Consider the following 13,925-nt stretch of genomic DNA (forward strand, 5'->3'; position numbering starts at 1 on the left):
AACCCACATCTTTGTATGACCCCATTAAAGAGAAGCAGAGAGCCTCCTGTTTAGGGTGGGCACATTCACCGTAGTCTGCAGTCCCCCCACTTTTAAGCACCTCAAATCTGACGCTAACTTGGCTTTGTTTTACTGTTTAAGACAGTAAGAGTGAATATCCAAATCAGGGCTTCATTAATTTGAAAAATCAATGCCCTCTTTGGATAAACAAAACTAGGATAAGAAATCCATGATGGGGTGGGGAGGGAAGGGATAACTCTGTGTTCTTCCACAGCCCAGAATATTCCCTCAAACATTAATTTCTGTAATCTGTATTGTAATAGGGAAGAACAAATCTGACTCCATTTGGACCTGGATTTTTTTTTTTTTTTTTTTACTTTACCTTTGTCTTCTATTGCTTTTGCTACAAGTTAAAGAATGTTGTCTCATACCCTGAAATACACAGGACAACCCAAGGCTCTGACCCTTAAAAGCTAATACTTTCCCATTTCTAAAGAGATAAAAAGTTGTAGAACACAAAATTTGCCTTGTTGGAGATTTACAGGAACATCACAACCTGACCTATGTGGATAGCTGCAAGAACAAAGGATTCCCACACCAAGAAGTTTGCACCAATCAGCCACCTCACCCCCTTTTGGTATAAAGGAAGCCTGAATTCTAACTTAATCAACATGGTTCTTTGGGACACTAGTCACCATCTTCTCAGTCCGCTGACTTTCCAAATAAAGTCAATGTTCCTTGTCCCAACAACTTCTCTCTCAATTTAATGCCCTGTTGTGTGGTAAGTAGTATGAACTTTGAGTTGGTTAACAGCATGATAAATAATAATTATAAAATACAATAGTATTCAAACTGTATCTCTCTCTCCCTATGTAGCCACTGAGAATCTCTGCTCTTAAAGGCCTTAAATGTTGTTTCTAATCAGTCCAATAAATAGAACCATTTAAAATGCAAAATGAATTTCTTGTTCCCCAAATGACTGAATTTAATATGTATTTGTGTATATATATTTTTTCTTTTTGGCTGCACTGGGTCTTCTTTGCTGCGTACGGCTTTTTCTAGTTTTGGTGATTGGAGGCTATTCTCTAGTTGCAGTGCACAGGCTTTTCATTGCAGTTGCTTCTCTTCTTGCAGAGCACTGGCTCCAGGGCTCATGAGCTTCAGTAGCTGTGGCTCATGGGCTGTACAGCGTGGGCTCTGCAGTTGTGAAACATGGGCCTGGTTGTCGCACAGCATGTGGAATCTTCCTGAAGCAGGGATTGAACCCATGTCCTCTGCATTGGCAGGAGGAGTCTTAACCACTGGACCACCAGGGAAGTCCTGAATTGATTTACTTTTAATCCAGATTTTCCCAAAGCAATATTACATTCTAACTATTCCTAACTAAATGATAAAGCAGAATTCCTACTGTGCAGGTTTTGTAAAGGTGAAATCTCATCGCTGGTCAGCCCTGGGAAATACACCACAGTCACAGAGGTCCCTTTGCAAGCTTGGTAATTCTGTGCTTAGGAAAAGATAAACAAACATTGCCAAATGGAAATTTTAATTTGAATGACCTGAGGGGGCTAGCTTGGTGAAAACTGAGAGATAGGCAGAAACACTGGTTAAGCATGAGTTTTTAAGTTCTTTTGTTTCACATTCTCCTTACATTTTCATCCCACTGAGCAAACATAAGCCAACAGAAAAGACTTCCCACAAAAACCCAGAAGCATATTTCCCCACCTGGAAAATGACTGCCAATTTTTCTGTTTTTGAGGCTAGCTTTCCACCCAGGTAGGAGGTCCCAGGCCCATGCACCTACCAGTACCCACCACAGCAGGTCGACCTTCTTTCCACAAACATTGCTGCTCTCTCATCTCAAAAGAAGCAGGTAACCGTTCACCTGATCCTCCACTTTCCTGCCAGCTACTGCTCAGTTTCCTGCTCCTCTCTGGAGCAAAACTATAAACCATTATCCACCGCCTACCTCCAATTCCTATGTTCTCTCTCTCTTTAATAGACTTTACTTTGTAGAGCAGGACCATTCACAGCAAATTTGAGCAGAAGGTACAGAGAGTCCCCATGGATGCCCTGACTCCACACAGCTCCCCCGTGATCAGCATCCCTTATCAGAGTGATGTATTTATTACAACTGATGGACCTGCACTGACATACCATTATGATCAGACATCCAGAGTTTACCCTGGGGTTCACTCTTGGTGTTGCACATTCTGTAGGTTTGATAAATGTATCCATCATTATAGTACCATACAGAATAGCTGCTCCTTGCCCTAAAAATCCTGTTTCACCTATTCACCTCTTTCCCATCCCCTGAACACTAATTTTTGCTGTCTCTATAGTTTCGTCTTTTCCAGAATGTCCTATAGCTGGAATCATACAGTATGTGGCCTTTTCAGATTGGCTTCCTTCACTTAGCAATATGTAGTGAAGGTTCTTCTATGTCTCTCCATGCCTCGATAGCTCATTTCTTTTTAGTACTGAATCATGTTCCATTGTCCGGACGTTCCACGATTTATCCATTCACCCACTGAAGGACACGCTCTCATTTTCTTTCCAGTCTTACTCAGGTTGGGCTCCACACCGACTCACTGACCTTGCCATTGCTAAATACGACAGCCAGTCTCAGCCTTCACCTCCTCGCAACAACTCTATCACTGATCACTTGACCTCCAGGCCACGGCAATCACCTGGTTTTCCTATGACGTCACTGACCACCTCTGAGTCTTTCATTCGATTCCTCCTCTTTCTGACCTCTAATGTGGAACAGCCCAGACTCATACATCCAGCCACCTACTAGTATCTCCATGTGGCCATTACACAGGCATCCAAACTTAACACTTCCACAGCTGAGCTCCATCTTGCTTCTACATGGGTTTACCCGCTCTGTCGGTGGCAGCTGCAACTCCACTTTCCTGTATCCAGGTCAAAAGCCCTACAGTCATGCTCATCTCTTCATGTTCCCTTTCACATGCATCCAATCTAATAGCAAATCTTACATATGTCTCTATCATTAAAGGATGCTCAGATTGGACACGTCTCACCATTCTCCACTCTACTACTATGGTCCAAGTCACCAAAATCTTCCTGATGATCATAGTAATGGTCCACCAACTGGACTCCCTGCTCTGTCCAGCCTCATACACTCTGCTCTTCAAACAGCAGTACGGTGACTCTGGGAAACGAGACACATGGTGTTTTTTCCTGCTTCCAATCCTCCAGCAGTTCTTTGCCTCATTCTCTCACAATAAAACCCAAGTCTTTATTATGGCCCATATGGTCCTACCTAATATGACTCCCATATCTCTCCAATTTCATCTGCTACTACACCCTACTTTTACTTAGCTCCAGCCAGACCAGCCTCCTAGCTCCATGATAGGCTCAGTCCCGACTCAGGGCCTTTGCATGTGCAGTCCTGGCTGTCTGGAATGGTCTTTCCTCTAGTATCCATTTGGCTGGTGTAGTCACCAACTTCAGGTCTTTATTCAAAAGTGGCCTATTCGAGGAGCCTCAGCAAGGCACCTTATGTAAAATAATGCTGGGAATTCTCTGGTGGTCCAGTATAAGACTCCATGTTCCCAATGCAGGAGGCCTGAGTTCAGTCCCTGGTTAAGGAACCAGATCCTGCCGGCCACAACCAAGACCCAGTGCAGCCACAATAAATGAATTAAATGAATATTTAAAAAATAAAATATCTTCTCCTCAACGAGAACCTTGTATCTTCCTTCTCTGCTCTACTATATTTTTCCTTCTTACTTATTTCATGTAAAATATCTTATAATTTTGTAAGTCACTTATATTAGTTATTATCATTCATCCTTTATGGACTGTATACCCTACAGTAGGAATTTCAGTCTACATTGTTCCCTGATGTTCCCTCAGCACCTAAATATGTTCCTGGGACATGGCAGGTATCCAAAAGGTATTTCGTTCCATATGAATGAATAAATGAGCAAATGAAATAATACTTCACTTGGCAGAAGCACATTTATAGATTAATCTTTAACAAAAAACCAAGGTACTGGTTTTGTTGGCTCATTAGTACATTATTAACCAGATCATATGTGATGTTTCAAAATGTCAAGTAAAAAATACATAGCTGTGATGTTCTACTGGCTTAAATTTTCCATTTTTATTCAACCACTCAAAAATATGAAAAGCAACAAAATTTAATGGTCCTGGAGACAGACTCTGGGTTCCCTTTGGGCAAGGATTGTATTTACTCTGTTTCTCCCCCATATTTCAAGCCTAGCAGAGGATGGTTTACAGCAGGAACTCAAAAGATATCTGTGGCCTGAATGAACACTAAATAAGGCTTTTATTTTACAATACAGTGTCATTATTTATTGAGCTATGCCAGGGTGAATACAACCTCAGGTAGGTATTATATTATATACAACGCAGTAGGTATATATGTAAACCATTTATATGGGAAAGGTGATTATTTTTCCATTCACAAATTGATAATTGCTATTAACAGAATATTAAAGTGGTCCCTGAAAAAGAATAAAATACGGGTGTTTACCTACTTCAGCTGTTGAGAATTCCATTTTTTAAAAAAGATTTTTTTAAAAAGCTGTTCGCTTTTGATTCACAGCAAAAATTGAGCATAAGGTACAAAGATTCTCACATACCTGCTGCCCTGACACATGCACAGCCTCCCCGAGCATCATCATCCCTCACATAAAATCACCACCCAGGGTTTACATTAAATTACACCCAGGGTTTACATTAGGGTTCACTCTTGGCGCTGTACGTTCTATGGTTTGGGCATGAGGCCATCATTAGAGGGTCATACAGAGTAGTTTATTTGTCCTAAAAATCCTCTGTGCTTTGCTGCCTTCACCCCTCCCCCTACCAAAAGACAATTACATTTTAAAGACTTGGCCTAAACAATGGATAGATTGGGTCAGAGAACCATTTCCATTTAAACACTCTTCCTTCCTCATTAGAACAAAGGATAGGAGTCTTAAGTACTAATAAGGGTTATGAAACATCAATTTAACTTTGGAAAGAAACAATTCTTTCTTTCTATCAATATTTAAAGTGTTCCATCTGGACAAAGTGACCACTTCAGACTCAGATGCTCAAGAGATGGTCTGGATTTTCTTTCAGCTTTGCATTAAGTGATTCCAAGGTGAAAGTGTGAAAGTGAAAGTTGCTCAGTTGTGTCCAGCTCTTTGTGACTCCATGGACTATACAGTCCATGAAATTCTCCAGGCCAGAATAATGGAGTGGGTAGCCTTTCCCTTCTCCAGGAGATCTTCCCAACCCAGGCATCGAACCCAGGTGTCCCGAATTACAGACAAATTCTTTATCAGCCGAGCCACCAAGGAAGCCCAAGAATACTGGAGTGGGTAGCCTATCCCTTCTCCAGAAGATTTTCCCAACCCAAGATTTGAACCGGGGTCTCCACTGCATTGCAGGTGGATTCTTTACCAGCTAAGACACTAGGGATTTGAAGGAAGGGTAAACACGGGATCTTTAGCAGAAGTTTCCAAAGAAGAACTGGAGGAACTTGAAGTCACTATACACAAGGTACTACACGACCGTAACAATTCCATAAGTGAGGCACTCACACCTCACTCTCTCAAAGAGCCCCCAGGACTGTCTGGGCACTGGGGTTTGAGTCCCATACTCCATTCCCAACTGCTTCCAGTTAAACAGGATATTTACATTCACATCTTTAAGTCTACAGAACCCAGGTTTAAGGAGGCAACACAGTGATAACAATTCTGAAAACTGAAAAACAATATACAAATTGCAAAGGAAAAAATGTAAATATCCTTATTGAGTGTTTGTGTTTCTTGCTATCTCCAGATTTAATTCATTGTCACTGCTGAACACTGGTCTTTACAATTTCTTGTACCAGCAAACACTCAGTAAATGAATGAATAAATGGAGCTATTGTTTTGCTGTGTACTGGACTATTCTAAAACTCCTTCTGGGTACAAAAAGCTAAAATGGTTCTCCCTTGACACCTACCATTAACGAGGCTGGGTATTTTCTTCGTAAATCTTGTGCATCTGATTTCATTTCATTTCAAATTGTCTTTCCCACCCTCAAACAAAAATAAACAAAAAATGTATGCCCCAAAAAACAAAACACAGAATTTTAGACACTGGAAACTACCAAAATGTGTCTCCTTCTCAGACTGTCCCTAAACACTAAGGAAATTTAATGTTTTACAGGGTATTATTCAAGATTTTAGATAAATTGGCAGTACACTTTTGTTCTTCTATAGAGAAGGATCAAATGGGCATCCAAATTGTCTTATAAAATTGGCAGCTTAAGGAAAGCAGTAAATATTCTTAGATTCAAGAATATTTCTGAATTCCAAACAGTAGGTTTAATGAGCCATCAACATTTCCCAAGTACATTATGTTAATCTGGCTTTTTAAAATGTACTGACCTACATGAGAATGCCCTGGGGAAGAGCCCTAAAATACATACTCTAAATGGAGTTTTCCTCTTAAAATGTTAATTTTCATTACAGTGCTTTTACCGTTTCATACTTGACAGAGGATGCAAATGACAAGTCCCTCTACCACAGGGCAGATTTTTCTAAGAGTCACAAAATGAACCTGAATTGCTTACAACCTTCTCTCTACCTCCCACCCCCCAACCCTGCACCCCCGTGTCTCAAGGATCCCACAACTATTTTCATACAATTCACTCACTGGCAAGGAATAGAGTTTCCACTGAAATGATACATGGAATCAAACCAAAGTTAGAAAGAGCTAACTCTGTAAAGGTCAAGGAGGAAGCTCTGACGCTGAGCTACAGGCAGACACTGGACCCTGGAAAGATAGGTTTCAAAATATCTCTAAGAACAGACAGTATGGTCTCCCAGCTCTTATCTTCAAATGCAAAGACTGTTTTAAGAGATGCTGCTGCTGCTAAGTCGCTTCAGTCGTGTCCAACTCTGTGCGACCCCATAGACGGCAGCCCACCAGGCTCCCCCGTCCCTGGGATTCTCCAGGCGAGAACACTGGAGTGGGTTGCCATTTCCTTCTCCAATGCATGAAAGGGAAAAGTGAAAGTGAAGTCGCTCAGTCGTGTCCGACTCTTCGTGACCCCATGGACTGCAGCCTACCAGGCTCCTCCGTCCATGGGATTTCCCAGGCAAGAGTACTGGAGTGGGGTGCCATTGCCTTTAAGAGATGAGAAGTTTCCAAAAGCTAAGTTCTGAGAGCTGAACGGCAAAGGAATCTGGTGTGGAAGAAAACCTGGAGGACAGAGAGAGCAGCTGGCAGGCAGGTCAGGACAATGAAACAGTGAGTTGCTTCTGGGATGAGGTATAAACCCAGGATAATCAGGAAAGGTGATCAAGACCACCAAGTGGAACAGCAGAAGGACCCAGTTAAGTGCAAGACAAGCCACATTCTGTGTATGGCCCGCAGAATGTGGTCTACAAGCAGCAGTAGTTACCGGGGCCATCAAACCAGATCCACTGGCGAAGTCCAAGCAGCAAACAGAGGACAAATCGTTGCCAGGAGAGCCCACAGCAATGTTGCCAATGGATCTCAGCAGGGACTGCAGGCAGTTAAAAAAGAAAAGATGAGTATCAGTACTGGAGGATTATGAAGAAATGGACCCTTGAGGCTTCTCGTCCACGAATTGACCTTCTCATCCTACCTGGTCAATAGCACTAAAAAACATTCTCCTGATATCATCCTGACTGGGTTGTATGCATGTCAAAACTCATTAGCTTCAAGTTATAGTATTTTTAGGGGAAAAAAGTAGGAAACAGGTCAAGTATGTCCATGTAAAAGTGAATTCATGCAGAACGTATCATGAGAGGAATCATTAACTTTGGCAGGAGGCCTGAGGGGAAAGAAAAGAACCTGGCCTGAACTAAGGAGACAAAACACATATTAAGTGTTTCAAGTTTGTTTCAAATGTCTGGTTCCTACTTAGTCCACAAAGCCAGACTTTCCTCCTGCAATGAGCACAGCAGCACACATGCCAAGATTCGAGGGTCCCGGCATCTGGGGCAGACACTGGTCTGTGGGACTGGAAGTCAGAGTGGGCTTTAGGCGCAGAGACAAGCTGAGCTACAGTCCCTCTCCAGGGTCCAGGACAGGGCTCTGCATGAATCCGAGGGGATCATCAAACCAGAAGACAGGATCAGTCACTGAAGCTTCTGGAAGACACACTCTCACTACCTCTGCATTGAAGGGGAAATGCAGATTACCTGCTAGGGAAAAGGCTGAACCTATCGGCCTTTTATGAAACCTGTATAGTCCAAGCCATGGTTTTTCCAGTAGTCATGTATGGATATAAGAGTTGGACCATAAAGAAGGCTGCATGCCAAAGAAGTGATGCTTTCAAACTGTGGTGCTGGAAAAGACTCGAGAGTCCCTTGGACTGTAGGGAGATCAAATCAGTCATCCTAAAAGAAATCAACCCTGAATATTCACTGGAAGGACTGATGCTAAAGCTGAAGGTCCAAAACTCTGGCCACTTGATGCAAAGAGCCAACTCACTGGAAAAGACTCTGATGCTGGGAATGTTTGAGGGCAGGAGAAGGGGGTGGCAGAGGATGAGGTGGGGGATGGTATCACCGACTCAGTGGACATGAATTTGAACAAACTCTAGGAGACAGTGGAGGATGGGGAGCCTGGTGTGCTGCAGTCCATGGGGTGGCAAAGAGTTGGACACAACTTAGCAACTGAACAACATCAGCCTTTGAGGAGACCACACATAGGAATGAGCAGGCTGTGTGAGAAGGGTGAGGACGCTTCTACAGGAACACATCGCTAGATCCCAGCCCAGACTCATTGCACAGGTGAGGGGGAAAGACAGGAGGCTGGAAATACTCAGAAACAAAGGAATTGTCTCACTGGGTTCCTGAATGTGCTCACCTTCTAAAACATGCCAAGTGGGTAGATGAAGATGGGTGGCTTTATTGCACTTTTCGGTAAAAGAGAAAGTAGCTTTGAAAACCATCATGTGTACAAGCAAGGGGGAATTCAATTACATTCACGCTGAGTTAACACATGCATACCCTCTTTAAGGTATCAGGGCACAAGCTAGAGTTAGTATTTTCTGCTTTTGAGCTGATAACTTTTGGGTTTAAAAGCCTATGCATTAAGAAGAAACATAATGAGGTGGGGCTAATCAAACTTCATGTCTTCCAGCAATGATTCTTCTCCTTTTCCCCTACAGCTAAACAGACATCAGCTACCCAGTGAACAGCACACTCTCATGGGCATACATCCTGACGTGATATCCAATTGGTGACACAGGGAAGGAAGCACTGATAATCAGTAACCATTGTGTCTTTTAGAATTTTGAATTCTCAATACTAGTATAAACAAAACAAACTGCGGATGGTGCAAAATTCTCCGGGCCAGAGGTAACACTTTTTTTTCCTATTCAAGAAAGCATATTAGAATGGAAGTAAGGGTAACATTTGGAGACGGCAATGGCACCCCACTCCAATACTCTTGCCTGGAAAATCCCATGGACGGAGGAGCCTGGTGGGCTGTAGTCCATGGGGTCGCTAAGAGTTGGACACAACTGAGAGACTTCACTTTCAGCTTTCACTTTCATGCATTGGAGAAGGAAATGGCAACCCACTCTGGTGTTCTTGCCTGGAGAATCCCGGGGACGGGGGAGCCGGGTGGGCTGCCTTCTATGGGGTCGCACAGAGTCGGACACGACTGAAGTGACTTAGCAGCAAGGGTAACATTATTGTAAGAATAATATTTAACCTATGCTAATTTAGTCTTCTGGAAACAAGCAAGCCTTGCCTCTCACCTGCTGCACGAGAGCTCTGGACTTTTATTTTTGTGTGTGTGCTTCGGCCATGCTGCGTGGCATGTGGGATCTTAGTTCCTCAACCAGGGATCCAACCCGAGCCCTCTGTGTTGGGAGCATGGAGTTGTAACCACTGGACCGCCAGAGAAGTCCCAGGAGAGCTCTGTACTGACTTTCTATTGGGCTCTTACTGCCCTGAGAGCACATATGACAAAGGAGAGCTGGTGGGGGTGGGGGTGGGGTAGGGAGGTGCAGCTGAAGTGGTATCTAACCCTGAAATGCACCAGGGTGGATCCTCAGGGGTTAAATGGCAGATTCTTTTTTAAAATTAATTTTTATTGGAGTATAGTTGGTTTACAATGTTGTATTAGCTTCTGCTGTTTGGCAAAGTGAATTGTTTATACATATACATATATCCTCTCTTTTTTAGATTCTTTTCCCATATAGGTCATTACAGAGTACTGAGTAGAATTCCCTGTGCTATACAGTAGGTCCTTGCTGTTTATCTATTTTATATATAGTAGCATGCATAGCGGAGAAGGCAATGGCAACCCACTCCAGTACTCTTGCCTGGAAAATCCCATGGGCGGAGGAGCCTGGTAGGCTGCAGTTGACGGGGTCGAGAAGAGTCGGACACGACTGAGCAACTCCACTTTCACTTTTCACTTTCATGCATTGGAGAAGGAAATGGCAACCCACTCCAGTGTTCTTGCCTGGAGAATCCCAGGGACAGGGGAGCCTGGTGGGCTGCCATCTATGGGGTCGCACAGAGTCGGACACAACTGAAGCGATTTAGCAGCAGCAGCAGCAGCAGCAGCATGCATAGATTAATCCCAGACTCTCAGTTTATCCTCCCCCCGCCCATCCCTTTCCCCCTTAGTAACCATAACTTTGTCTTGGCAGACTTTGAAAAGAATAAAAAAATGTGATAAACTTTGCTTTAGTTTTTAACATTTCCATGTATGGGAATCTCTTTCAGATTCACCTAGGAACTGTGGAACTATCTTGGCCACGAGAACAACATGGAACTCATTTCTTGAGTTCACAGCTTTCCAATAAGGTGGCAGCAAGAAAAAGCAGACTTGGCAAATGTGATCACGTGTGTGGATAAAAAAAAAAAAAATATCTGATGAGGAAGAAAACAGAGTAAGATCATGAATTTAAAGTCGTATACTAAGGGGTGCATTTGCCTCCAAGCATTTATGAGCAGACGTCCATGGTGGTCCAGGGGTCCAGAATTCACCTGCCAATGCAGGGGATATCAGTTCGATCCATGGTCCAGGAAGATACAACATGCCTGCAACTCTCCATACTCTGGTAGTCCTTTGGACACTTCTGTCTCTGCTTCAGTGCAACCTACCTATGTCTGAATGTCTGCAGAAGCCTCAGAGCCATGGTCCCCACATCTAGCTTCCCCCATTGTAAGCCAGTCTGCAGACCAGGCTGTTCATCACAGCACAGGCACAGGAACCCGCAGTGGCTCCCTATTAACCCCCAGAGTCCAGAGCAAACTCGGCTTCTCACATTTGAGGCTCTTGCCTCCACCTGCAGGTCCTTCTCAGCCCCTTGCCCACAGATGGCTCTGGACTGGGAGAGACTGGCCACCCACACTCTCTTGAAGGCCAGGCTCAGTTCCTCTTTGGGCACCTGCATGAGCACAAACGCCTTTCCTTCTGATCCCCTTTCCTCTGGGCCACACAACGTGCTTGTTCATCTCAATCACCTACATAAGGCTTTTCTGAACACCTAAGCCCAACCTGTTCTCCGCAAAATCTTGCAGTTGCCCCCATTGTGCACGCATGCTAAGTTGCTCAGTTGTCTCTGACTCTTTGTGACCCTGTGGACTGTAGCCCACCAGGCCTCTGTCCATGGAACTCTCCAGGCCAGCATACTGGAGTAGGTTGCCATGCCCTCCTCCAGGGGATCTTCCCAACCCAGGGATCAAACCAGCACCTCCTGTGGCTCCTGCATGGCAGGGCGATTCCTTGCAGCTGAGCCACTGGAAAAGCCCAGATGCCCCCAGGGCCCACCCAATTCAATAGTCAGGTGTCTACACCAGTCTGGCTCTCTGAGGACTTTATGTTTGAGTTTTGCCTCTATAGCTGGGCTGCAGGCTTTGTGAGACCAGTGGTTGTCCCTTTGAGGTCTTTTTTGTTTCTTCAGAATTTTTTGTGTGATGTGGACCATTTAAGATCTTTTTAAGCCTTTAATGAATTTGTTACCATGTGACTTCTATTGTTTATGTTCCGGATTTTTGGCCCTAAGGCATGTGGGATCTCAGCTGCCCAACCAGGGACTGAAGCTGCACCCTGTGCACTGGAAGGCAGTCTTAACCACTGGACCACCAGAGAAGTCCCGACTTTTAGCATTTGTATGTGGCTCCACATGTGGGGCGCAGTGTATAAGCATTCAGTAGACACTCCCAAGACCTAGGACCATATAGGACTTCAGAGCTGGAGGAGAAGCTTAGCCCCTTCATTGCACAGAGAAACAACTGACCTCTGGAGAAATCATCAATGGATTCCTGCTAACGATGACTCCTTCTGTTCTCCGGATCAAGGTTTTTGCACCACCTATCCCATCACCTTTCACTCAAGCCCCTGGGCTCACTTTTTAAAGTTCTTCAAAGAACACTTTAAGAAACACTGAACTGAAGTCTATATTGAGTCACTCAGTACATCTGAAAAATCCTAAAAGTATTAAATAATTTGTGATTCTCACTTTTTCACTCACTGCTCTAATACTCTGTCATATTCATTCAGTCTGGTATCACCGAGGAGAATCCTATTCCACAGCTCCACTCCCCGGGCTAGTAAGGGAAAGCCAGCCCTGCTTGTGACGAGGAGGGACACTGCCCAGAGGTGCCCCTGCCCTTGGCTGGCCATGTGGACACTGGAGAGGGTCACACAGGGTCAGCAAGAAAAACTCCTGGACACATACTCCCCCCACCAGCCCTGCTGCTGCTGCTGCTAAGTCACTTCAGTCGTGACCTACTCTGTGCGACCCCATAGATGACGGCCCACCAGGCTGCCCCGTCCCTGGGATTCTTCAGGCAAGAACACTGGAGTGGGTTGCCATTTCCTTCTCCAATGCGTGAAAGTGAAAAGTGAAAGTGAAGTTGCTCAGTCGTGTCCGACTCTTAGCGACCCCATGGACTGCAGCCTACCAGGCTCCTCCATCCATGGGATTTTCCAGGCAAGAGTACTGGAGTGGGGTGCCATTGCCTTCTCCCCCACCAGCTCTAGGTGGCATGAAACAGCCCTGAGAGGGCAGGGGATGGCCAGCGATGATCAACACACAAAACACAGCTGTGACTGAAGTAAGAGAGGAAATTCAGGGGCAAATATGTCTTTTTAGCCTCTTTCAGATGATTTTTTCCAGTCACAGGTGTTCAGCCAGAGCCTCGAGAACAAATGCAGATGTAGATCGTGTTCCATAAACTAATAGGAGTTTGCACTTTTGTTGCTGTTGTTGTTAATTTCAGTTTTGTCCTTTCTCTCCATCTTTAAACACAAGATGTATCATGGAGGTGGGGCACAGGAGGTGGCAGACTCCGGTCCCCTTGGTGGGGGTGAGGTCGGGCTCTGCATACCCCAGCAGGCGCTGCATGTGTCACCGCCCGGGCTCTATCTTGCTGCCCTGGCTCATGTCACAGCACTGGGGGCAGGTAGGTTGTGACCTGGGGGCTCCAGAACTTCTCAGTGGGGCGTCTGACACCCAGGCAGCTGTGGAACAGCCTCTCCTGCTGCTTTAATTAACATAATCCACCTAACCAGTCTTTAAATAATTGAATGCCTTGGCAACTGGTATTCAAATATTTGAAGAATTTTAGTTACAAGACTGCTTTAACTTTTTAATTCTAGTTTCAAACTTTCCATTTCCCTTCCTGCTATGCACAAGTGAAGGAGACATCAAAAAAAAATTTTTTTTTTTTTTTTTTTAGAAAAAGAAAAGGATACTTAGACCAGGATACTTAGACCAGGATCAGCCATGAGCAGGGAGCTATATTATACAAATGGGATCATTTCGAGTGGTAATTCAGTAAACATAAAAACAAAATACTCTGAAGAAGTGAAAATTACTTGTGGTTTTCAGAGTCACATGATAATTTTCCCATCTGTTACAAACTGAAAATGTGTTTATTTGAAGCTGATAGACTCCTA

At 44.3% G+C, this 13,925-nt stretch overlaps 1 protein-coding gene across 2 annotated transcripts in view; it reads right to left on the reverse strand.

Annotated features, from left to right (window-relative positions):
• Positions 1 to 13,925, reverse strand: part of KCNK1 (potassium two pore domain channel subfamily K member 1) — a 66,938-nt gene that overhangs the window by 31,182 nt on the left and 21,831 nt on the right. The window contains exon 2 of one of the 2 annotated variants that reach the window (XM_086382899.1): positions 7,429 to 7,533. The exons of the other annotated variant lie outside the window; for it this stretch is intronic. Within the exon in view, the coding sequence (XP_086239025.1) occupies positions 7,429 to 7,533 (105 nt within the window). The remainder of the gene's footprint in view (positions 1 to 7,428; positions 7,534 to 13,925) is intronic. 2 annotated transcript variants of the gene reach the window in all.

This window comes from Bos grunniens, chromosome 28, assembly GCF_055505025.1.
Source record: "Bos grunniens cultivar Pamir isolate PY7600 chromosome 28, Bosgru_T2T1.0, whole genome shotgun sequence".
Classification (NCBI taxonomy): domain Eukaryota; kingdom Metazoa; phylum Chordata; class Mammalia; order Artiodactyla; family Bovidae; genus Bos; species Bos grunniens.